This window comes from Somniosus microcephalus, chromosome 2 (genome assembly GCF_052327205.1).
Source record: "Somniosus microcephalus isolate GS21.2 chromosome 2, FLI_Smic_1.0, whole genome shotgun sequence".
Classification (NCBI taxonomy): domain Eukaryota; kingdom Metazoa; phylum Chordata; class Chondrichthyes; order Squaliformes; family Somniosidae; genus Somniosus; species Somniosus microcephalus.
In genome coordinates, this window is record NC_140988.1 from 107,329,328 (window position 1) to 107,348,574 (window position 19,247).

The following is a 19,247-nucleotide window of genomic DNA, read 5'->3' on the forward strand; positions in this document are numbered from 1 at the left end:
ATCCTTTCCAGCATGGAACTGGTGGTCAACTCCATTAGCACACTTGTGGACCCAAACATGATGCAGCGTCTGATGGCCAATGTCTCAGCTTCCATTGCAGGTCAAGCAGTTCCACCAAACATCTGAGTGCTGCAGTGGAAGCTCAGACTGGTGTCATGCAAGCTCAGACTGCTGCCATCATGTCTGCGGATACCAGTGTTCAAAGGGGCTTGGAGGGTATCACAGCAGTCCAGCAATCTGTCCTCCAACAGATTACTAGGATTGCTGAGGCAGCACACCAGGGGAGTGGCAGTGGCTCCATGGAGCAGGAATCTGCTGTCCTCTCTCAGGATGACAGAATTTGTGATCCCACCCCTGCCACTCCGCCAGTGCCCTTGCTGTTGCTTGCCAACCAGCCCAGACTGCTGCCGCCCATGCCGAGATGGTGAAGTCTGAAGTTGGGCCTTCTAGGCCCAGAGCTGCTCAAGGTCGTCCTCCAAGGCCATCTGCAGTCTCCTCCGCTGAAAGTCAGCAGCCTTCCACCAGTCATGGGGTAGCACTGCGTAGGAGCACTAGGAGAGGCAAAGGCACACGGAAGACTGGCACTGAGGGAATGCACAAGGGTGATTAGTTTAATTTTGTATGCAATATTGGCATGATTTCATTTATAAATTTGGTTTGGAATGTGTATTTTATGTTGGCTGTCATTTTTGCATTGTGGCCAAGAGGACAATGTGATGGTCAGTGACAGAGGGAAGGTAAGGAGTGTGGGGCTGTTGTTGAATGGGGAATTGGGGTTGAGGTTACTGGTATCATGTTTGAATTAGTTCTTCATGTACATCTCGGGCAGAAAGGGACTGTCTAGGTTGTCACCTCCCTTCCTCTTCCACCTCCTCCTCTTCCGCTCCTCATCCTGCTCCTGCTCCTCAGCTTCTCACCTGATAGGTGGTGGCAAGGGCTGTACCCTCATGATGGCAAGGTCATGCAGCTTGCAGCAGACCATCACAAATCCTGAGACCCACTCAGCCAAGTACTGCAGGGCTCCTCTAGAGTGGTCCAGACAGTGAAATTGTTGCTTCAGGGCACCAATGGTCTGCTCTATCACATTTCTTGTGGCAGCATGGCTCTCAGTGAATGCGTGCTGCCCACGTGTGCATGGGTTGCGAACCAGAGTCATGAGCTATGCCATCAGCGGATAGCCCTTGTTGCCCAGTAGCCACCCTTTGGTTTGCTGTGGTGGCTGAAATACAGCTGGCACAGCTTGCGGCCGAAGAATGAATGAATCGTGATTGCTGCCAGGATATCGGACATTGACCTGCATGATGTGCTGCCTGTGGTCACTCACCAGCTGCACATTGAGGGAGTGGAATCCTTTTTGGTTCCAGTAAATGGCAGAGTTGACATGCAGCGCCCACAAAGCAAAGTGCATGCAGTCAATGGCACCCTGTACTGTGGGGAAGCCTGCAAACCTTGCAAATCCTTGTGCTCGTTCTGCTTGCTTCTCTCTGGCAACAGGGAATGAAATTAAGTTATCTCTCTTTGAATAGAGAGCCTCATTGGCCTCCCTTATGCAATAGTGCACTTGCAACTGCGAGATGTTGCTAATATCTCCAGCACTAGCCTGGAAGGAACCAAAATGCATAAAAGTTCATCGCCATGCTCACCTTCACAGCCACTGGCAATGCGATCCTTGCCCTGCTCTGAGGTTGCAGTTGTGGCTGCAGCAGTTGGCAGATTTCAGTGACAACTCCTTAGTGAAGTGAAGATGCCTCAGACATTGATCATCGCTGATGTTCAGGTAGGAGAATTGCTCCCTGAACAGCCTGGGCAGATATGGCCTCCTGCTGAGAGCCCTTCTCCCCCTCATCCTCCTCCCTCTTCCAGCAGCATCACCTGTTCTTCATGGCCTCTGCTAATTCTCCCAGTCATGCTCAATTCCAAGAGGATGGCCTACTAGTGCACCCATGTCTGGGAGCAACTGGTTTGTGCAGAAGCCTTGAAGTCAGCAAAAATCCTTCAGCAGCTGCCACACCACTCCCTGCAGACTTTTGCAATCCAAAGCACCAAAAACTTGCAGAATTGTAGCAACAACCATAACAAAATCAACCAGCAACTAACCTGTAAGCTGCTGATGATCCCTTTAAATAGTGCTGGTGGGGGTTCTTTCATGCTGCTTAACGCTTGTTCAGCTGTGCGAGGTTAAGACAGGCCGTAGGCTGGCGCGTGCTGCTCCAAAATGGCAGGGCTGCCCTAAAATCAGCGTTGCACACTGATTGATGTCATGATCTTCCTGCTCTGCATACTTCCAGCGGGCGTTAAGTGCGCGTACGCTAACACCTTTACCAAGATGGCGTCCAGTGCGCTTTGTATCAGAGATGTGCGTGCATGCCGCAGACGCCATTTTGGAACTCTAAGGGCACTCGTAACACCCAAAAAATAGTCACTACCAATTTCGCCTCCTAAGGATCTTATCTAACAGGTGACTGCCCTTATGCAATGTTTGGTTGAAAATTAATCCTTAACTATTGATTTGTCAGAGCAGAGTGAAAGCTGTTATTTCTCAGTAGAGATTGAGGAGAACTCACGATAGTCAGTTTTACCATGATTCTCTCAGTGTCTCTGCTCTTTTTAATGTGCCTCTCTGTTATTGCGGATGAACAAAAGGTAACGACTTTTATGATTAATACGGTGATTGTAGTTCAGCACTTGGAAGCAAAATAACGAATACTGCATGGTCAAATGTTTAGAGGATTTCTCTGAAATGTATGCTGTCAGGGTACTCTGGTGGCACGGAGTTTGTGCACTGCCCGGTGTGGTATTGAGTGATTCAGGCCTGGAAGATCCCAGTTCAATCTGAGATCTGTGCTGAGTTAGCAGATGGGATGGGTTGGGGGTACTACATTGATCTCAATGTCCCTCCGTTAGAGAGTGGACCCCTGCTGGAAGGTGCACAATTGTGGACATCAGGTGAGGACAGGAACGGATTCCACTGTGGTTCCCCACATGGTTAGATGAAGACAGGATCTGGCTGAGCTGTAGTATGCGCACCGTCAAATAGCCTGTTAATGCTCACCTGGCTGGGCTCGCACATGAAGAATAAAGTACCAGAGGTTGCCAGCACAAAAGTAATAGTACCCCATGGCTCCTTACATCTTCTGTTTTAATTGCTGGTCTGCTTTATTTGCTGCTTGTTTTTTTCTCTCTATCTTTCTCTATTTTTTGTTGTGTGAACTTCTCCTGTGTCTTTTTTCCCCTCCATTATTTGCACATTCCTTTATTTTTTATATCTCTGCATCATCTCACTAATGTCAACAACAACTTGTATTTATATAGCACTTTTAACGTAGTAAAACATCCCAAGGCGCTTCACAGGAGTGTTATAAGACAAAAAAATTGACACCGAACCACATAAGGAGAAATTAGGGGAGGTGGCCAAAAGCTTGGTCAAAGAGGTAGGTTTTAAGGAATGTCTTAAAGGAGGAAAGAGAGGTAGAGAGGCGGAGAGGTTTAGGCAGGGAATTCCAGAGCTTAGGGCCTCAGCAACAGAAGGCACGGTCACCAATGGTTGAGCGATTATAATCAGGGATGCTCAAGAGGGCAGAATTAGAGGAGCACAGATATCTCGGGGTGTTGTGGAGCTGAAGGGGATTACAGAGATAGGGAAGGGCGAGGCCATGAAGTGATTTTGTAAACAAGGGTGACAATTTTGAAATTGAGGCGTTGCTTAACAGGGAGCCAATGTAGGTCAGCGAGCAGAGGGGTGATGGGTGAAAGGGACATGGTGCGAATTGGGAAATGGGCAGCCGAGTTTTGGATGACTTCAAGTTTACGTAGGGTAGAATGTGGGAAGCCAGCCAGGAGTGTGTTGGAATAGTCAAGTTTAGAGGTAAGGAAGGCATGGATGAGGGTTTCAGCAGCGGATGAGCTGAGGCAAGGGCAGAGATGGGCGATGTTACAGAGGTGGAAATAGGCGGTCTTAGTTATGCCGTGGATATGTGGTCGGAAGCTTATTTCAGAGTCAAATATGACACCAAGGTTGCGAACAGTGTGGTTCAGCCTCAGACAGATGTTAGGGAGATTGATGGAGTCAGTGGCTAGGGAACCGAGTTCATGGTGGGGACCGAAAACAATGGCTTCGGTCTTCCCAATATTTAATTGGAGAAAATTTATGCTCATCTACAACTGGAAGTCAGACAAGCAGTCTAACAATTTAGAGACCATGGAGGTGGTCAAGAGAGGTGGTGGTGAGGTAGAGCTGGGTGTCATCAGCGTACATGTGGAAACTGATGCTGTGTTTTTGGATAATGTCGCCGAGGGGCAGCATGTAGATGAGAAATAGGAGGGGGCCAAGAATAGAACATTGGGGGACACCAGAGGTAACCAGATGAGTGGATGAAGGTGGAGAGGCGATGGAGAAGGATGGAGTAGTCAGCCGTGTCAAAGGTTGTAGACAGGTCAAGAAGGACGAGGAGGGATAGATTACCTTTGTCAGTCACAAAGGATGTCATTCATGACTTTGATGAGAGCCCTTTCGGTACTGTGGCGGGGCGGAAACCTGATTGGAGGGATTCAAACATGGAGTTGCAGGAAAGATGGGCACAGATTTGGGAGGCGACAACATGTTCAAGGACTTTGGAGAGGAAAGGGAGGTTGGAGATGGGGTGGTAGTTTGCAAGGATGGAGGGTTCAAGGGTGTTTTTTTGAGGAGGGGGTGATGATGGCAGATTTGAGGGAGAGGGAGACAGTACCTGAGAAGAGAGAACCGTATTAGGTATCATGGGGGCCAGAAAAGGAAGTTGGGTGGTCAACAGTTTGGTGGGAATAGGATCGAGGGAGCAGGAAGTGGGTCTCATGGACAAGATGAGCATGGAGAGGTCATGAGGGGTGATCGGAGAGAAACTGGAGAAAGATGTGAGTTCAGGGCTAGGGCAGGAGGGAACCTTAGAGGAAGTTTGGTCCGGTGGGCTAGGGGAAAGAAGGGAAGTGGCAGAGGCAGCTGAACGGATGGTCTCAATCTTAGAGACAAAGAAGTCCATGAGCTCCTCACACTTGTTGTCGGAGGTGAGTGTGGAGGAGACAGGGGGGGAGGGGTTTAAGAAGACGGTTAGCAGTGGAGAATAGAAGCCAGGGATTATCTTTGCATTCCAGAATGATTCTGGAATGATGAGCAATTTTGGCAGATGAGAGCAGGACGCGTTAATGCTTTGTGGTCCAGCCAGATCTGGCAGTGAATGGCTAAACCAGTTGTCCGCCATATCTGTTCAAGTCTGCATCCCTTGGACTTCTACTAAGCAGTTAGAAGGATATGCTGATAGGGTTGGATGAAATAGGATGGGAGGAAGCTTGTGTGGAGCATAAACAACGGCGTAGACTAGTTGGGGCGAATGGCCTGTTTCCGTGCTGTAAATTCTACATCATTCTATGTAAAGTTTGCAGGTCATTTAACCCATTAACTCCCTCTCAGGGATTGTTGTATCTGTTGTTCTCTTCCTCCATTTTTCCAACCTTATTAAACACCTTGTTATCTTTCTGTCCTCAGTATGGATAAAAGTTACGCATCCGAAACATCATAACCCCAGCGCTAGTCAGCACCTTGATGGGAGGCAATCATCTCTAATTTGAGATAAATTTGTATTAACATCTTATTAACTTATTCTAGTCTACAAGTTACAGAATTGGAAGATGACAAGATTTGTTTTGTGAATGGGATATTTTGACATCTGATTCCTCTTCAGTGTGGATTGTGTATGTTGTTCATCTTGGTGTAAGCTATTGTTTTTCTCGTTCAATGCTCCCAGATATTACAACGTGGCACAAGGCACTCTAAGTCCATGCTCTGTGATGCTGTGCTGAAAACATAACCTTGGAGCGTGAAATTCCCACCTTCATGAATTTTAGTAAAAAAAGATGTGAGTGTAAAGTCGTGATATGCCGCATTTTACTTAGTTACTTTTTTGGTAAACTAAGCAAAGATGTGAGCTTCAATTCCCTAATATTTTCCCAGGACTAGGAACTGCACTGGAGAGAAGTCTTCAAAGGACATCCTTAGTAGGGGATGAGTTCAGAACAAAATTAAATTGTTTTTCCTCTGCTAGATCCTGTAATAGTTTGCTCTAAGCCTTGTTCTTCTGATTGTATCTTGGGCACTAGAAAAGTCCCCCCTGCCCTTTCCAACCTCCACTGGGCAAAAATACAAGTTCCAGCAGGATGCATATAGATCTGGGTCCTTGTGAAGTGGTCAGACTTCTCACTCATATAAGCAGTGGGAAAATAGTGAGAGTCAGTTGAGCTGTTAAAAACAGCTGAGCAAAGGGCAGCATAGTGTAACCAATTTAAAGAGGGAGTTTGGCTTTTGAATGAGAGTTAAGCGGGGAGCGAGAGTCTGGCTGATCCATCAGACAAAGGTCAACTAAGAGGTAATTAAAAAAATTCTCGGGATGTGGGCATCGCTGGCAAGGCTGGCATCTACTGCCCATCTCTAGTAGCCCTTGAGAAGGTGGTGGTGGGTCTTCTTGAACCGCTGCAGTCTGTGTAGTGAAGGTACTCCCACAATTTTGTCCCAGTAACCATGAAGGAACGGCAATAATGTCCAAGTCGGGACCTGGAGGGGAACTTGGAGGTGAAATTAACTAGTGAATAATTAGTACGGCAGGACAGACAAGGCCAGCATTGTGCAGAACTAGAAGCCAAGAATGTCCAGAAAAAGAGAGAAATGCAAGGAATGTGGACTTATTCAAGCACAAAATTACTGAGCTGGACAAACAGGGAGGAGGCTCTTTGACACATAAGGGAGGAGTAAAGGTTCCAGAATGTACATTGTGGGAGGTGATCCTCGTAGTTCAAGATGAATAGTGAAGCAGAGGGAGGAGAAATAGGTGACCATTTGCTGGGTGGCATCCCTAGTTTCCCAGCTTTTTTTTTCCTCTCACTAGGACAGATAAGGTTAAAATGACATATAATGGAGGTTTTCAAAATTATGAAAGATTTTGAGAGGGTAAGTTGCGAAGGATTGTATTCAACTGATTGGCAAATGAGTAACAAGGGAGCATAGACTCAGGCTAATCAATAGAAGATGAGGGAGAAGAAGAATTTTTGCACAGCGGGTTATTAGAACATGGAATGCTTGACCACAAATGGCTACTGATGTAGAGATTAGAATATTAGTTCAAAGGAAATTAGATAAGTGGTTGAAGAGGTAAAATATAAATGGGCAACGAGAAAGGACAGGGAAATGGTTTTAGAGTACACAGCTCCCGTTTAAAAACTAGCACTGGCACAGGTCCAATGGGCCAAATATCCTTTCTGTGCTGTAATTTCTATGATTCTAAGATAGTACTTCTTTTCAGTATGTCTTTGACCAATCTTTCAGTCATCTCTCCTCCCTTCCTAGCTGGACATATATTTCCTCACCCCCTATTGTGACCTGCCTTCAAATCAAATCAAATCAACTTTTATTGTCATTGTTAGTGCACAAGTGCAGTACAACGAAATGTAGGCTTGCGGCACCCGAGAGTGTACATTTAGATTAAGACATTTAAACATTCAACATACATTTGGCTTGTAATACATTAACATAAGCATAACCATAATAAAGTGCATTGGCAGATGTGCAGGCTTTAGAGTTTATTTGTGGAGTTCAGTAGGATGACAGCCCTGGGAAAGAAGCTGTTCCTAAATCTGGTCGTTCGGGTGCGAATGCATCTGTAGCGTCTCCCAGCTGGCAGGAGGGCGAACAGACTGTGGCTGGGGTGGGTAGGGTCTTTGATGATGGTCCGTGACCTCCGTAAACAGCGTTTCTGGTATATGTGCTCTATGGTCGGTAGCCGGGTGCCGGTAATGCATTGGGTAGTTTTGACTACCCGCTGCAGGGTTTTCCGGTCATAGTAGCTACAGCTGCCATACAATACTGTGATACAGTTTGTCAGGATGCTCTCTATTGTGCAGCAGTAAAAGTTAGAGAGGATCAGGGGTGACAGGTTACATCCCTTCAGCCTCCTTAGGAAATATAGGTGCTGCTGGGCCTTCTTCACCAGAGAGGAGGTATTGAGGGAACAGGAGAGGTCTTCCGTGATGTGGACTCCGAGGAACTTAAAGCTGTCCACCCTTTCCACCACAGCCCCATTGATGTGGATGGGGGTGTGATTTCTGCCTTTAGACTTCCTGAAGTCCACAATGATTTCTTTGGTTTTCTTGATGTTAAGGGCCAGGTTGTTATCGGCGCACCACTTCATGAGATGCTGGACCTCCTCCCTGTAGGCTGACTCATCGTTGTTGGTGATCTGGGCTACTACCGTGGTATCATCCGCAAACTTGATGATGGTGTTGGAACCATGAACAGCCACACAGTCATGGGTGAAGAGGGAGTAGAGGAGGGGGCTCAGCACACATCCTTGTGGGGCCCCCGTGTTCAGGGTCGGGCGGGGGTGGGGGAGGTGTGGTTACCTAATTTGACAGACTGGGGTCTGTTTGTTAGGAAGTCCAGGGTCCAGTTGCAGAGGGAAGTGTTCAGGCCAAGAGTTTGGAGGCCAGCTTGTTGGGGACGATAGTGTTGAATGCTGAGCTGTAGTCTATGAACAGCATTCTGATGTAGGTCTCCTTACCATCTAAGTGATTCAGTGCCGAGTGTAGAGCAGTTGTGATTGCATCCTCCATTGATCTGTTTGCACAATAGGCAAACTGGTGTTGGTCAAGAGAGGCGGGAACACTGGCTTTGATGTGAGCCAGGACCAGTCTCTCGAAACACTTCATTATGATGGGTGTGAGTGCGACAGGTCGATAGTCGTTCAGGCATGTCACAGCCATTTGTTTTGGCACAGGAATAATGGTAGCGGTCTTGAAGCATGTAAGGACTACTGCCTGGGCCAATGACAGATTGAAGATGGCGGTGAAGACATCAGCCAGCTGATCAGCACATTCCTTGAGTACCCGTCCAGGGATGCTATCCGGTCCAGCAGCCTTTCGTGTGTTCACTCCACGTAGAACACCCCTTACGTCGGAGGTCGACAGAGTGAGCACCTGGTCTTCTGGGGGTGGCAAGGCTTTGGTAGCCGGCTCCCTGTTGTCCCTGTCAAAGCGAGCGTAGAAGTTGTTAAGCTCCTCCGGAAGGGAGGCATCGCTAACCGGGGGGCTGGTGTTTTTGCCCTTGTAGTCAGTGATGGACTGGATGCCTTGCCACATGCGCCGGGGGTCCGAGTTGTTGCGGAAATGATCCTCTAGCCGCAGTGTCTGTTTCCTTTTGGCAGTCCTGATCCCCTTTTTTAGGTTGGTCCTAGCTGCACTGTAAGCCGCTGCGTCGCCAGATTTAAATGCTGCGTCGCGTGCTTTCAACAGTGAGCGGACCTCTCCGTTCATCCAGGGTTTCTGGTTGGGGTATGTCCTGATATTTTTATGGGTCGTGACGACCTCGACGCAGCTATTAATGTAGAATAGCACTGTGGATGCGTATTCCTCAATGTCATTATGGGCAAACATGCCCCAATCAGTGCGTTCGAAGCAATCCTGAAGCTCCGATACTGCCCCCTCTGGCCATACTTTCACTGCTCTCACTAATGTTCTCCCTCTTTTGATGAGCGGTTTGTATGCCGGGGCTAGAAACAGGGAGAGGTGGTCAGACTTCCCAAGGTGGGGGCAGGGAATGGCCTTATAAGCGTCTACAATGCTCGTGTAGACTTGATCCAGAGTGTTCTCCCCTCTTGTGGGGCAGGAAACATTCTGGTGGAATTTCGGTAGTACAGTTTTTAGGTTTATGTGATTGAAGTCCCCCGCGACGATAAAATCTCCGTCTGGGTGCACAGTTTGTTGTTCGCTGATGGCCCTGTAGAGGTCCTTCAGTGCTAGTTTGGCATTAGCGTGTGGTGGGATGTAGACCGCAGTGATGATAACAGCCGTGAATTCCCGAGGCAGGTAGAAGGGTCTGCACCTTACCATGAGGAATTCCAAATCAGCCGAGCAGGATCTATCGATTATGTCCGTGTTAGTGCACCAGGCATTGTTAGTGTAAATGCACAAACCGCCTCCCTTGCTCTTACCGGAGTCTGCAGTTCTGTCGGCACGGAAGACCATGCGTCCTTCTAGTTGGATGGTGGTGTCAGGGATGCCATTGTTCAGCCAGGTCTCTGTGAAGATCATGGCGCAGCATTCCTTTGTCCTTTTCTGTGTGGAGAGATCCAGTTTGATCTCATCCATTTTGTTTTCCAGTGACCTGGCGTTGGCCAGGAAAATACTTGGGAGGGTTTGTGTGGGGCCCTCTTCAGCCTGTTTTGGATACCGGCCCTCTTACCCCGCTTCTGCTTGCGTTCCCTGCGCGGTCTGCGTCGACTTCCGGCTGGGGAAGGACGCCACGCTGGTCCCGGGGGTCGGGCGATGTCGGGAGGCAGATCGATGTCGCCGAGTGTGAGCCGCACGCAGTCGGCCCCGATGTCTAGGAGCGTCTGCCGGCTGTACGGTAGGTCTGCCCTCAATTCCCGTATCAGCAGAGTCCAGAAGAGACTCAGGAGGGTGAAAACGCTCAGTCTCGGGAGAGACAAAGCCGCTGCGTCCGTGCGCGCGCGCCGCTGCCTTGGGATGCTTCGTAATGTTAAAGGTGCTATGTAAATATGAGTTGTTATGATAATGTCCCCAAAGTTACATCACAAGTAACTATGGCCATTTTCTTCAGGTGTTGCTGCCGAGAGAAAGCAATGAAACAGTGATCAGCACCCGTGCAGTAAGTATTGTAATGCTTTTTAATTCGTTGCTTCTGCAAGATTGCTGTCCAGTCCTACCAAGAGTAAAAAGACATTACAAATGAACCACTACAGTTAACACTGACTTGTCTTTCTGTTTTATTGATATGATTATATCAATTATTACTATGACTATATCCTCTCACTTTCCTTCTCTCACTCCCTCTAAACTCCGAATATATTATACAGTTTTGTTCCTCTCTACAGCCACAGTGTGTTGAAATCAAAGGACGGATTCCCAGATTGTGCACTCAGGTGTTCCACACACATGCATTGTGGAATCGGGTAGCTAGGCTCAATCACTGCGCTCTGGATTTCCCTCAACTAACCATTTTTGGAGGCAGCACTCAGAGCATAAGTGGACCTCATTACAACTCCTAATTTAATGCAAATGTATTTAAACGGGCCCCACAATGATTTCCATGTCTTTTCTGGCCTCTTCACTTCTGTAGTGCTGCTTGCTTGTATATGACAGGTGCTTCCAGCCTTCTATGCTGTTCGCTTAAGAAGTTGGATTCTTAAAGCTGGGACTGCACATTTTTTGTATTGTGTGGCAATTTGGTTTATTGCCTGATTTTTCATACTACAGTTTCTGCCCTTTTTGCATTCGTGTTTTCACTTTTTGCTCCAGACTCCTTTTGCACAGATCTGTAGCCACAGCACTACTATGAGTTTTAACTACAATCACACTGCTTAGCATAGACATTTCATTGGGCTTTCCAATGCCTGTTGTGGACTTGGAGCAGGAAGAGTGAAGAAACACAGGTGCGCTTCTTGGACTCGGCCCAGAAGCTAAGCATTTAGACCCGGGTATAGGCATATACCAGTAGATTAGTCAAGCACAACATGGATTTACCTTTTGTAAATCCATGTTGATTTTGTCCGATCCTCTCACTGTTTTCCAAGTGCTCTGCTATTACATCTTTTATAATGGACTCTAGCATTTTCCCCACTACCGATGTCAGGCTAGATTTTGCCAGCCCTGGGAGGCGGGTTTGGAGGAAAATGGCAGAATCTGGGGGCGGGTGCCGAGACCACCCCCAACCCACCTCCATGCCGTCCTGCACCAGGTCCTGTCTCCTTGGAAGTAGGAAGGGATTACAGCCACGTCAGGTCCAGTGGAGGATTCTTTCATTGGAGGCAGTAACACATTGCCAATTAGACTTCAGGAGTACATAGACAGACTGATGAAATGGGCAGACAAATGGCAGATGAAATTTAACACAGAAGTGTAAAGTGATACATTTTGGTAAGAATAATAAGGAGAGGCAATATGAACTAAATGGTACAATTTTAAAGGGCTTGCAATAACAGAGAGACCTGGGGTGTATGGACACAAATCTTTAAAATGGCAGGACAAATTGAGAAGGCTGTTAAAAAAGCATATGGATCCTTGGCTTTATTAATAGAGGAATAGAGTACAAAAGCAAGGAAGTTATGCTAAACCTTTATAAAATGCTGGTTAGGCCTCAGCTGGATTATTGTGTTCAATTCTGGGCACCACACTTCAGGAAGGATGTTTAGGCCTTAGAGAGGGCGCAGAAGAGATTTTCTAGAATGGTTCCAGGATTGAAGGTCTTCAGCTATGTGGAGGGACTGAAGAAGCTGGATTTGTTCTCCTTAGAGCAGAGAAGGTTAAGAGGAAATTTGACAGAGTTGTTTAAAATTATGAACGGTTTTGATAGACGAAATAGGGAGAAACTGTTTCCAGTGGCAGAAGGGTCAGTAACCAGAGGGCACAGATTTAAGGTGATTGGCAGAAGAATCGGCGGCGACATGAGGAAACATTTTTTTTTTTTTACCACTGTAAGTTGTTGTGATCTGGAATGCACTGCCTGAAAGGGTGGCGGACGCAGATTAAATAGTAACTTTCAATAGATACTTGAAGGGGAAAAAAATGACAAGGTTATGGGGAAAGTGCAGGGGAGTGGGATTAATTGGATAACTCTACCAAAGAACCAGCACAGGCACCATGGGCCAAATGGCCTCCTTCTGTGCTGTATCATTCTATGATTCTATGAATTCGTTTTTTTATTCATTCTCGGGATGTGGGCGCCTCTGGCAAGTTCGGCATTTAGTGGCCATCCCTAGCTGCCCTGAAATAATGGTTTTGATACAACTGAATGGAGTAGAGTCAACCATATAGGTGTGGGGCTGGAGTCACATATAGGCCAGACAGGGTAAGGATGGTAGGTTTTCCTCCCTAAAGCACATTATGAACCAGTTGGGTTTTTACAACAATCTGATAGCTTCATGGTCACTTTTACTGATACCAGCTTTATTTTTTTTAAATTTCCATATATTGTTTTTAAACTGAATTTCAAATTTTCAAACTGCCATGGTGGGATTTGAACTCATGTTCTCTGGATTACTGGTATCCCTCTTCAGCACATCAACAACAATGGACTACTCCTGGGAAGAAGATTTTTTTGTGAAGGACCAGCAATAAGGCAGTGCCTCAAACTGCAGTGGAAAGCGCAGTCAGAATAGTATCAAGTACTGGGAAACAAGCTCCCAGATATCAGTGCAGCACATGCAGTTATTTACTATTAGTTAATGGTACCAAGTTGCTGCCACTTGAAGTAGCTCCACACTGTTCTGAAGCTTCCAGGGCTCACATTGTGGGGTGGGATTCAGAGCACCAGCACCAACTGGGAAACAACTACACAGGTTCAGGCTTGTGCTTATACAGCTGAAGGTCACAATGCTGTGGCTGTGGACTTCTCCCCATGGGAAAACAGCATTGTTGGTTTGGATGGGTGGAAGAAAATGACAGTCCGTAGCATCATCACTGCCGGTCATTTATCCTTGCCCTTGGTGGTGCTGCGATTCTGACAGTGCAGGGAAAAATCAGCTCCTGAGGTATGTCTCCGTAACGTTGGAGCACTAATGCCACTTGATGGATATCACAGTCAGAGTCGGGGCTACCTCCAGCAGCAGCACTGTAGAACAAATAACCAGTTTTACACAATTGCAGCTTCTATTATGGAGTGATTTTAACAGGCTTTGAACAATAATGTTTTTAAGAACAATTTATGTGACTTGTGTTGTGCAACTCATTTCCCGTTAAACACAGCCCATTCCAGTTAAGTGTATGTAGCCTGTTGTATAGGCAGCTTTCCCAGGTCATGTAATACTTTTCTTGTATGATTACCAATCATTTCCTGTGTACACAGACAGCTGATATTGCACCACAAAAGTATGGAAATAATTAACCGAACATACGAATTAGGAGCAGGAGTGGGCCACTTGGCCCCTCGAGCCTGCTCCACCATTCAATAAGATCATGGCTGATCTGATTACTCCACATTCCCGCCTACCACCAATAACCTTTCACCCCCTTGCTTATCAAGAATCTATCGAACTCTGCCTTAAAAATATTCAAAGACTCTGCTTCCACCGCCCTCTGAGGAAGAGAGTTCCAAAGACTCACGTTCCTCTGTGAGAAAAAAATTCTCCTCATCTCTGTCTTAAATGGGCAACCCCTAGTTCTAGATTCTCCCACAAGAGGAAACATCCTCTCCACATCCACCCTGTCAAGACCCCTCAGGATCTTATGTTTCAATCAAGTCACCTCTTACTCTTCTAAACTCCAGCAGATACAAGCCTAGCCTGTCCAACCTTTCCTCATAAGACAACCCGCCCATTCCAGGTATTAGTCTAGTAAACCTTCTCTGAACTACTTCCAACGCATTTACATCCTTCCTTAAATAAGGAGACCAATACTGTACACAGTACTCCAGATGTGGTCTCACCAATGCCCTGTATAACTGAAGCATAACCTCCCTATTTTTGTATTCAATTCCCCTAGTATTAAACAATAATTCTATTAGCTTTCCTAATTACTTGCTGTACCTGCATAGTAACCTTTTGCGATTCATGCACTAGGACACCCAGATCTCTCTGCATCACGGAGCTCTGCAATCTCTCACCATTTAGATAATGTGCTTCTTTTTTATTCCTCCTGCCAAAATGGACAACTTCATATTTTCCCACATTATACTCCATTTGCCAGATCTTTGCTCACTCACTTAACCTATCTAAATCCCTTTGTAGCATCCTTATGTCCTCTTCACAATTTACTTTCCGACCTATCTTTGTCTCATCAGCAAATTTAGCAACCATATCTTCGGTCCCTTCATCCAAGTCATTTATATAAATTGTAAAAAGTTGAGGCCCCAGCACTGATCCCTGTAGCACACCACTCGTTACATCTTGCCAATCAGAAAATGAACCATTTATGCTACTCTGTTTCCTGTTAGCTAGCCAATCTTCTATCCATGCCAATATGTTACCCCCTACACCATGAGCTTTTATTTTATGCAATAACCTTTGATGTGGCACCTTATCAAATGCCTTCTGGAAATCTAAGTACAGTACATCCACCGGTTCCCCCTTTTCCACAGCACATGTTACTTCCTCAAAGAGCTCCAATAAATTGGTTAAACATGATTTCCCTTTCACAAAATCATGTTGACTCTGCCTGATTACCTTGAACTTTTCTAAGTGCCCTGCTATAACGTCTTTAATAATAGCTTCTAACATCTTCCCTATGACAGATGTTAAGCTAACTGGCCTGTAGTTTCCTGCTTTGTCTCCATCCCTTTTTGAATAAAAGAGTTACATTCGCTATTTTCCAATCTAATGGAACCTTCCCTGAAGCTAGGGAATTTTGGAAAATTAAAACCAACGCATCAACTATCTCACTAGCTACTTCTTTTAAGACCCTAGGATGAAGTCCATCAGGACCTGGGGACTTGGCAGCCCGCAGCTCCAACAATTTGCTTAGTACCACTTCCCTGGTGATTGTAATTTTCTTGAGTTCCTCCCTCCGTTCCATTTCCTGATTTACAGCTATTTCTGGGATGTTACTTGTATCCTCTATAGTGAAGACCGATGCAAAATAACTGTTCAATTCAACTGCCACCTCCTTATTTTCCACTATTAATTCCCCAGACTCACTTTTTATAGGACCAACGCTCACTTTGTTAACTTTTCTTTTTAAAATATCTATAGAAACTCTTACTATCTGTTTTTATATTTCTAGCTAGCTTTCTCTCGTACTCTAATTTTTCTCTCCTTATTAATCTTTTAGTCATTCTTTGCTGTTTTTTATATTCTGTCCAATCTTCTGACCTGCCACCCATCTTTGCGCAATTATATGCTTTTTCTTTAAGTTTGATACTATCTTTAACTTTTTTAGATAACTACGGATGGTGGGTCCTCCCCTTGGAATTTTTCTTTCTCATTAGAATGTATATATTCTGTGTATTCTTAAATATCCCCTTAAATGTCTTTCGCTGCAACTCTATCGACCTATCCCTTAAACTAATTTGCCAGTTCACTTTAGCTAGCTCTGCTTTCATGCCCTCATAATTGCCCTTATTTAAGTTTAAAATACTAGTCTTGGACCCACTCTTCTCTCCCTCAAACTGAATGTAAAATTCAATCATATTATGATCGCTGCTTCCTAGGGGCGCCTTCACTATGAGGTCATTAATTAATCCAATCTCATTGCACAACACCAGGTGTAGTATAGCCTGCTCTCTGGTTGGCTCCAGAACGTGCTGTTCTAAGAAACTATCCCGAAAACATTCTATGAACTCCTCATCTAGGCTACCTTTTCCCATCTGATTTTTCCAGTCTATATGCAGATTAAAACCCCCCATGATTATTGCCAGTTTAAATATTAATTCTAAAATATCCATATTCATGAAATTCAGCAAACATGCAGGAAAAAGATATGGGGGGAAATTTAACCCCCAACGACAGGGATGGGGGGAGGCGGGTGGCTTAAATTTTTTTTAATGAGAAACCCGATTCCAACCCGCCTCCGGTTTTAAATCAGACGGGTTGAGAGGCGGGCGACTAACTTGCTCTGCGGAGGCGAGTCGCTCATTAAAATATTTGAATGACGCTGCATGCCTAAGATTTTATCACTCTTCCAGATTTAACAGTGGCCAGCTAGGTTTCCCGATCCTCAGGAAACCCGACAGCTGAAGGGAGGTGAGAACGGCTGTGTGGAAGAGGTAAGTGCCTTTCCAGCACTGCTGGTCGGCCAAGAGGAGCAGGAGTGCTTCCCCCCAGCCCACCAAACAAACCTGCTTCCATCCCCGTGATTGGGTTTCCCATCCCCAGGATTAGACCCATCGCCCACCCCGATGTCCGACTCCCACCCCATCCAATGTCTGTCTGCCTGTCCCCCCCGGCCAAACCGCCTGTGCCTCAATCTGGCTGGCTGCGGCCGGGAAACTGATTCAAAAAATGTAAAAGGCGTCCTACCGTTAAATTCAGCAGGACCTCCGGGAAATTCGTAATTTTGGATTATCCAGCCATTAAACCTCTCTCCACACCTTCCTCCCGCCGCTCCCTCCCCATCTCTCCATTATTATTGGGGCCATAAATATTACATAAAATGTCTAAGTTTATCCAATGGCTATAATTGACTTTTATGACACATCTTTGATTCTCTCTCCTCCTCTAATTGTTGCTCATTCTTTTTGGGGTTTTTTTCAGTTCATTTTGTGTTATCATTCTTTCTCTCACTTACCAGTTTTCTCTTTTTGCCACCTTGCTGGAGTGGCTTGCTGACTGTATTTTCTCTTCCCTCCTTTTGCTTCTCTTCCTCTGTTGCTTTTGCTTCTTTTCAGCAGCGGCAGAAAACTGGCGGAAGGGATGGGTCGCCCATTAGACAGCCCGCCCGATCAGGTGAGGTATATAACCGGCGTCCAATGCACTACTGACAATTTTCTGTCACCGCCAAAAATGTCTCGCACATTTACCCAGCCCACTGTCAACGCACTTTTACTCCTGCTCGAAATTTGGCAGATGTTTCCTTCCCTCTAACAAGCTTGTCTGAATTAACAACTCTTACCTGCCAGAATGACAGCAACATGGAATAACAACTGTAGGCACCAAAATTCTCAAAGAATCTCGTGGCTATTTTGAAACTGGGCTGATAACCCCCACACGATATCAGGGTTTGCCATTTTCTTGTGTCTATCTAGCTGGATAAGAGAATTCCCATGTCAAAAGATCATGAAGCAATGGATGATAATTCCACCCATGCAGTAATTATTATTAATTTTTTAAGTGACAATTTTGTGAAATGCTTGTTAGAGACAATAATCCAGGACAAAGTTAATACCGGTGGGCGCCGCGGGGACTGGAGTGCATAATTAGTTTAGACAACCAAATTTTAATTTGATTGGTGAAGGTTTATTTAAAAGGGTTATTGGATTTTTGTTAGTTTATTTGTTAACTTGTTTTGGTTGCACAAAAAGAGGAGGACAAAGTTAATTGGCACTTGGAAAAGTATGGGTTAATAAATGAAAGTCAGCAGGGATTTGTTAAAGGCAAATCATGTTTGACTAACCTGATTGAGTTCTTTGATGAAGTAATGGAGAGGGTTGATGAGGGTAGTGTGGTTGATAACAACAGAGAATGCTGGAAAAACTCAGCAGGTCAGGCAACATCCGTGGAGAGAAATTTGAGTTGACGTTTCGGGATGAAGCCCTTCTTCAAAACTGGAAAGAAAATAAAAAGATCGAAGGCAAAGCTGTGATCGAACAAAAGAAGAAAAGGAGACAATAAAAGGTATTAGAAGCCAGATGAGATGGTAATGGGCCCGTGGAGACAAAAGGCAGCTGAGATTAGGTGTGACGTGTACTGGCAGGATAAGGACAGTTGCCAGGTGAGAGAGAGAAACAAAAGGAAAGGAGGAGGCGGAGGCGGGGGGGGGGACCCAAAACAAAGGGGTGGAAAAAATTTAAAGGAAAAAAGTAATAGAGGCTGAGGTTATGATCTGAAATTATTGAACTCTATATTGAGTCCGGAAGGCTGCAAAGTGCCTAATCGGAAGATGATTTGCTGTTCCTCGAGTTTACGTTGAGCTTCCATGGAACAATACAAGAGGCCAAGGACGGTGAGGTCCGAGTGGGAATGGAGCGGTGAATTAAAATGACAGGCGACCAGAAGCTCGGGGTCACCCTTACGGACTGAACGGAGGTGTTCCACAAAGCGGTCACCCAATCTGCGTTTGGTCTCCCCAATGTAGAGGAGACCGCATCGTGAGCAGCGAATACAGTATACTAGATTGCGAGAAGTACAAGTGAATCGCTGTTTCACCTGGAAGGGTTGTTTGGGGCCCTGGACAGTTGGAAGTGGGGAGGTATAGGGGCAGGTGTTACATCTCCTGCGCTTGCACGGGAAGGTGCCAGGTGAAGGGGAAGGGCTGTTGGGGGTGATAGAGGAGTGGATTAGGGTGTCTCGGAGGGAGCGGTCCCTACGGAATGCTGAAAGGGGAGGGGAGGGGAAGATGTGTTTGGTGGTGGGATCACTTTGGAGGTAGCGGAAATGGCGGAGGATGATCCGTTGAATGTGGAGGCTGGTGGGGTGAAAGGTGAGGACAAGGGGAACCCTATCGTGGTTCTGGGAGAGAGGGGCAGGGGTGAGGGCAGAAGTGCGTGAGATAGAACGGACACGGGCGAGGGCCGTGTCGACCACGGGAGAGGGGAATCCTCGGTTGTGGAAAAAGGAAGACAT

General features: G+C 46.1%; 1 protein-coding gene across 2 annotated transcripts in view; it reads left to right on the forward strand.

Moving 5' to 3' along the window:
• The first annotated feature begins 2,537 nt into the window (after window positions 1-2,537).
• Window positions 2,538-19,247, forward strand: part of cfi (complement factor I) — a 120,132-nt gene continuing 103,422 nt past the window's right edge. The window contains exons 1-2 of one of the 2 annotated variants that reach the window (XM_085961597.1): window positions 2,538-2,643; window positions 10,637-10,684. In XM_085961597.1, coding sequence (XP_085817723.1) covers window positions 2,581-2,643; window positions 10,637-10,684 — 111 coding nt within the window. In that variant the 5' untranslated portion in view covers window positions 2,538-2,580. The remainder of the gene's footprint in view (window positions 2,644-10,636; window positions 10,685-19,247) is intronic. The other variant, XM_085961607.1, reaches the window with a different exon arrangement.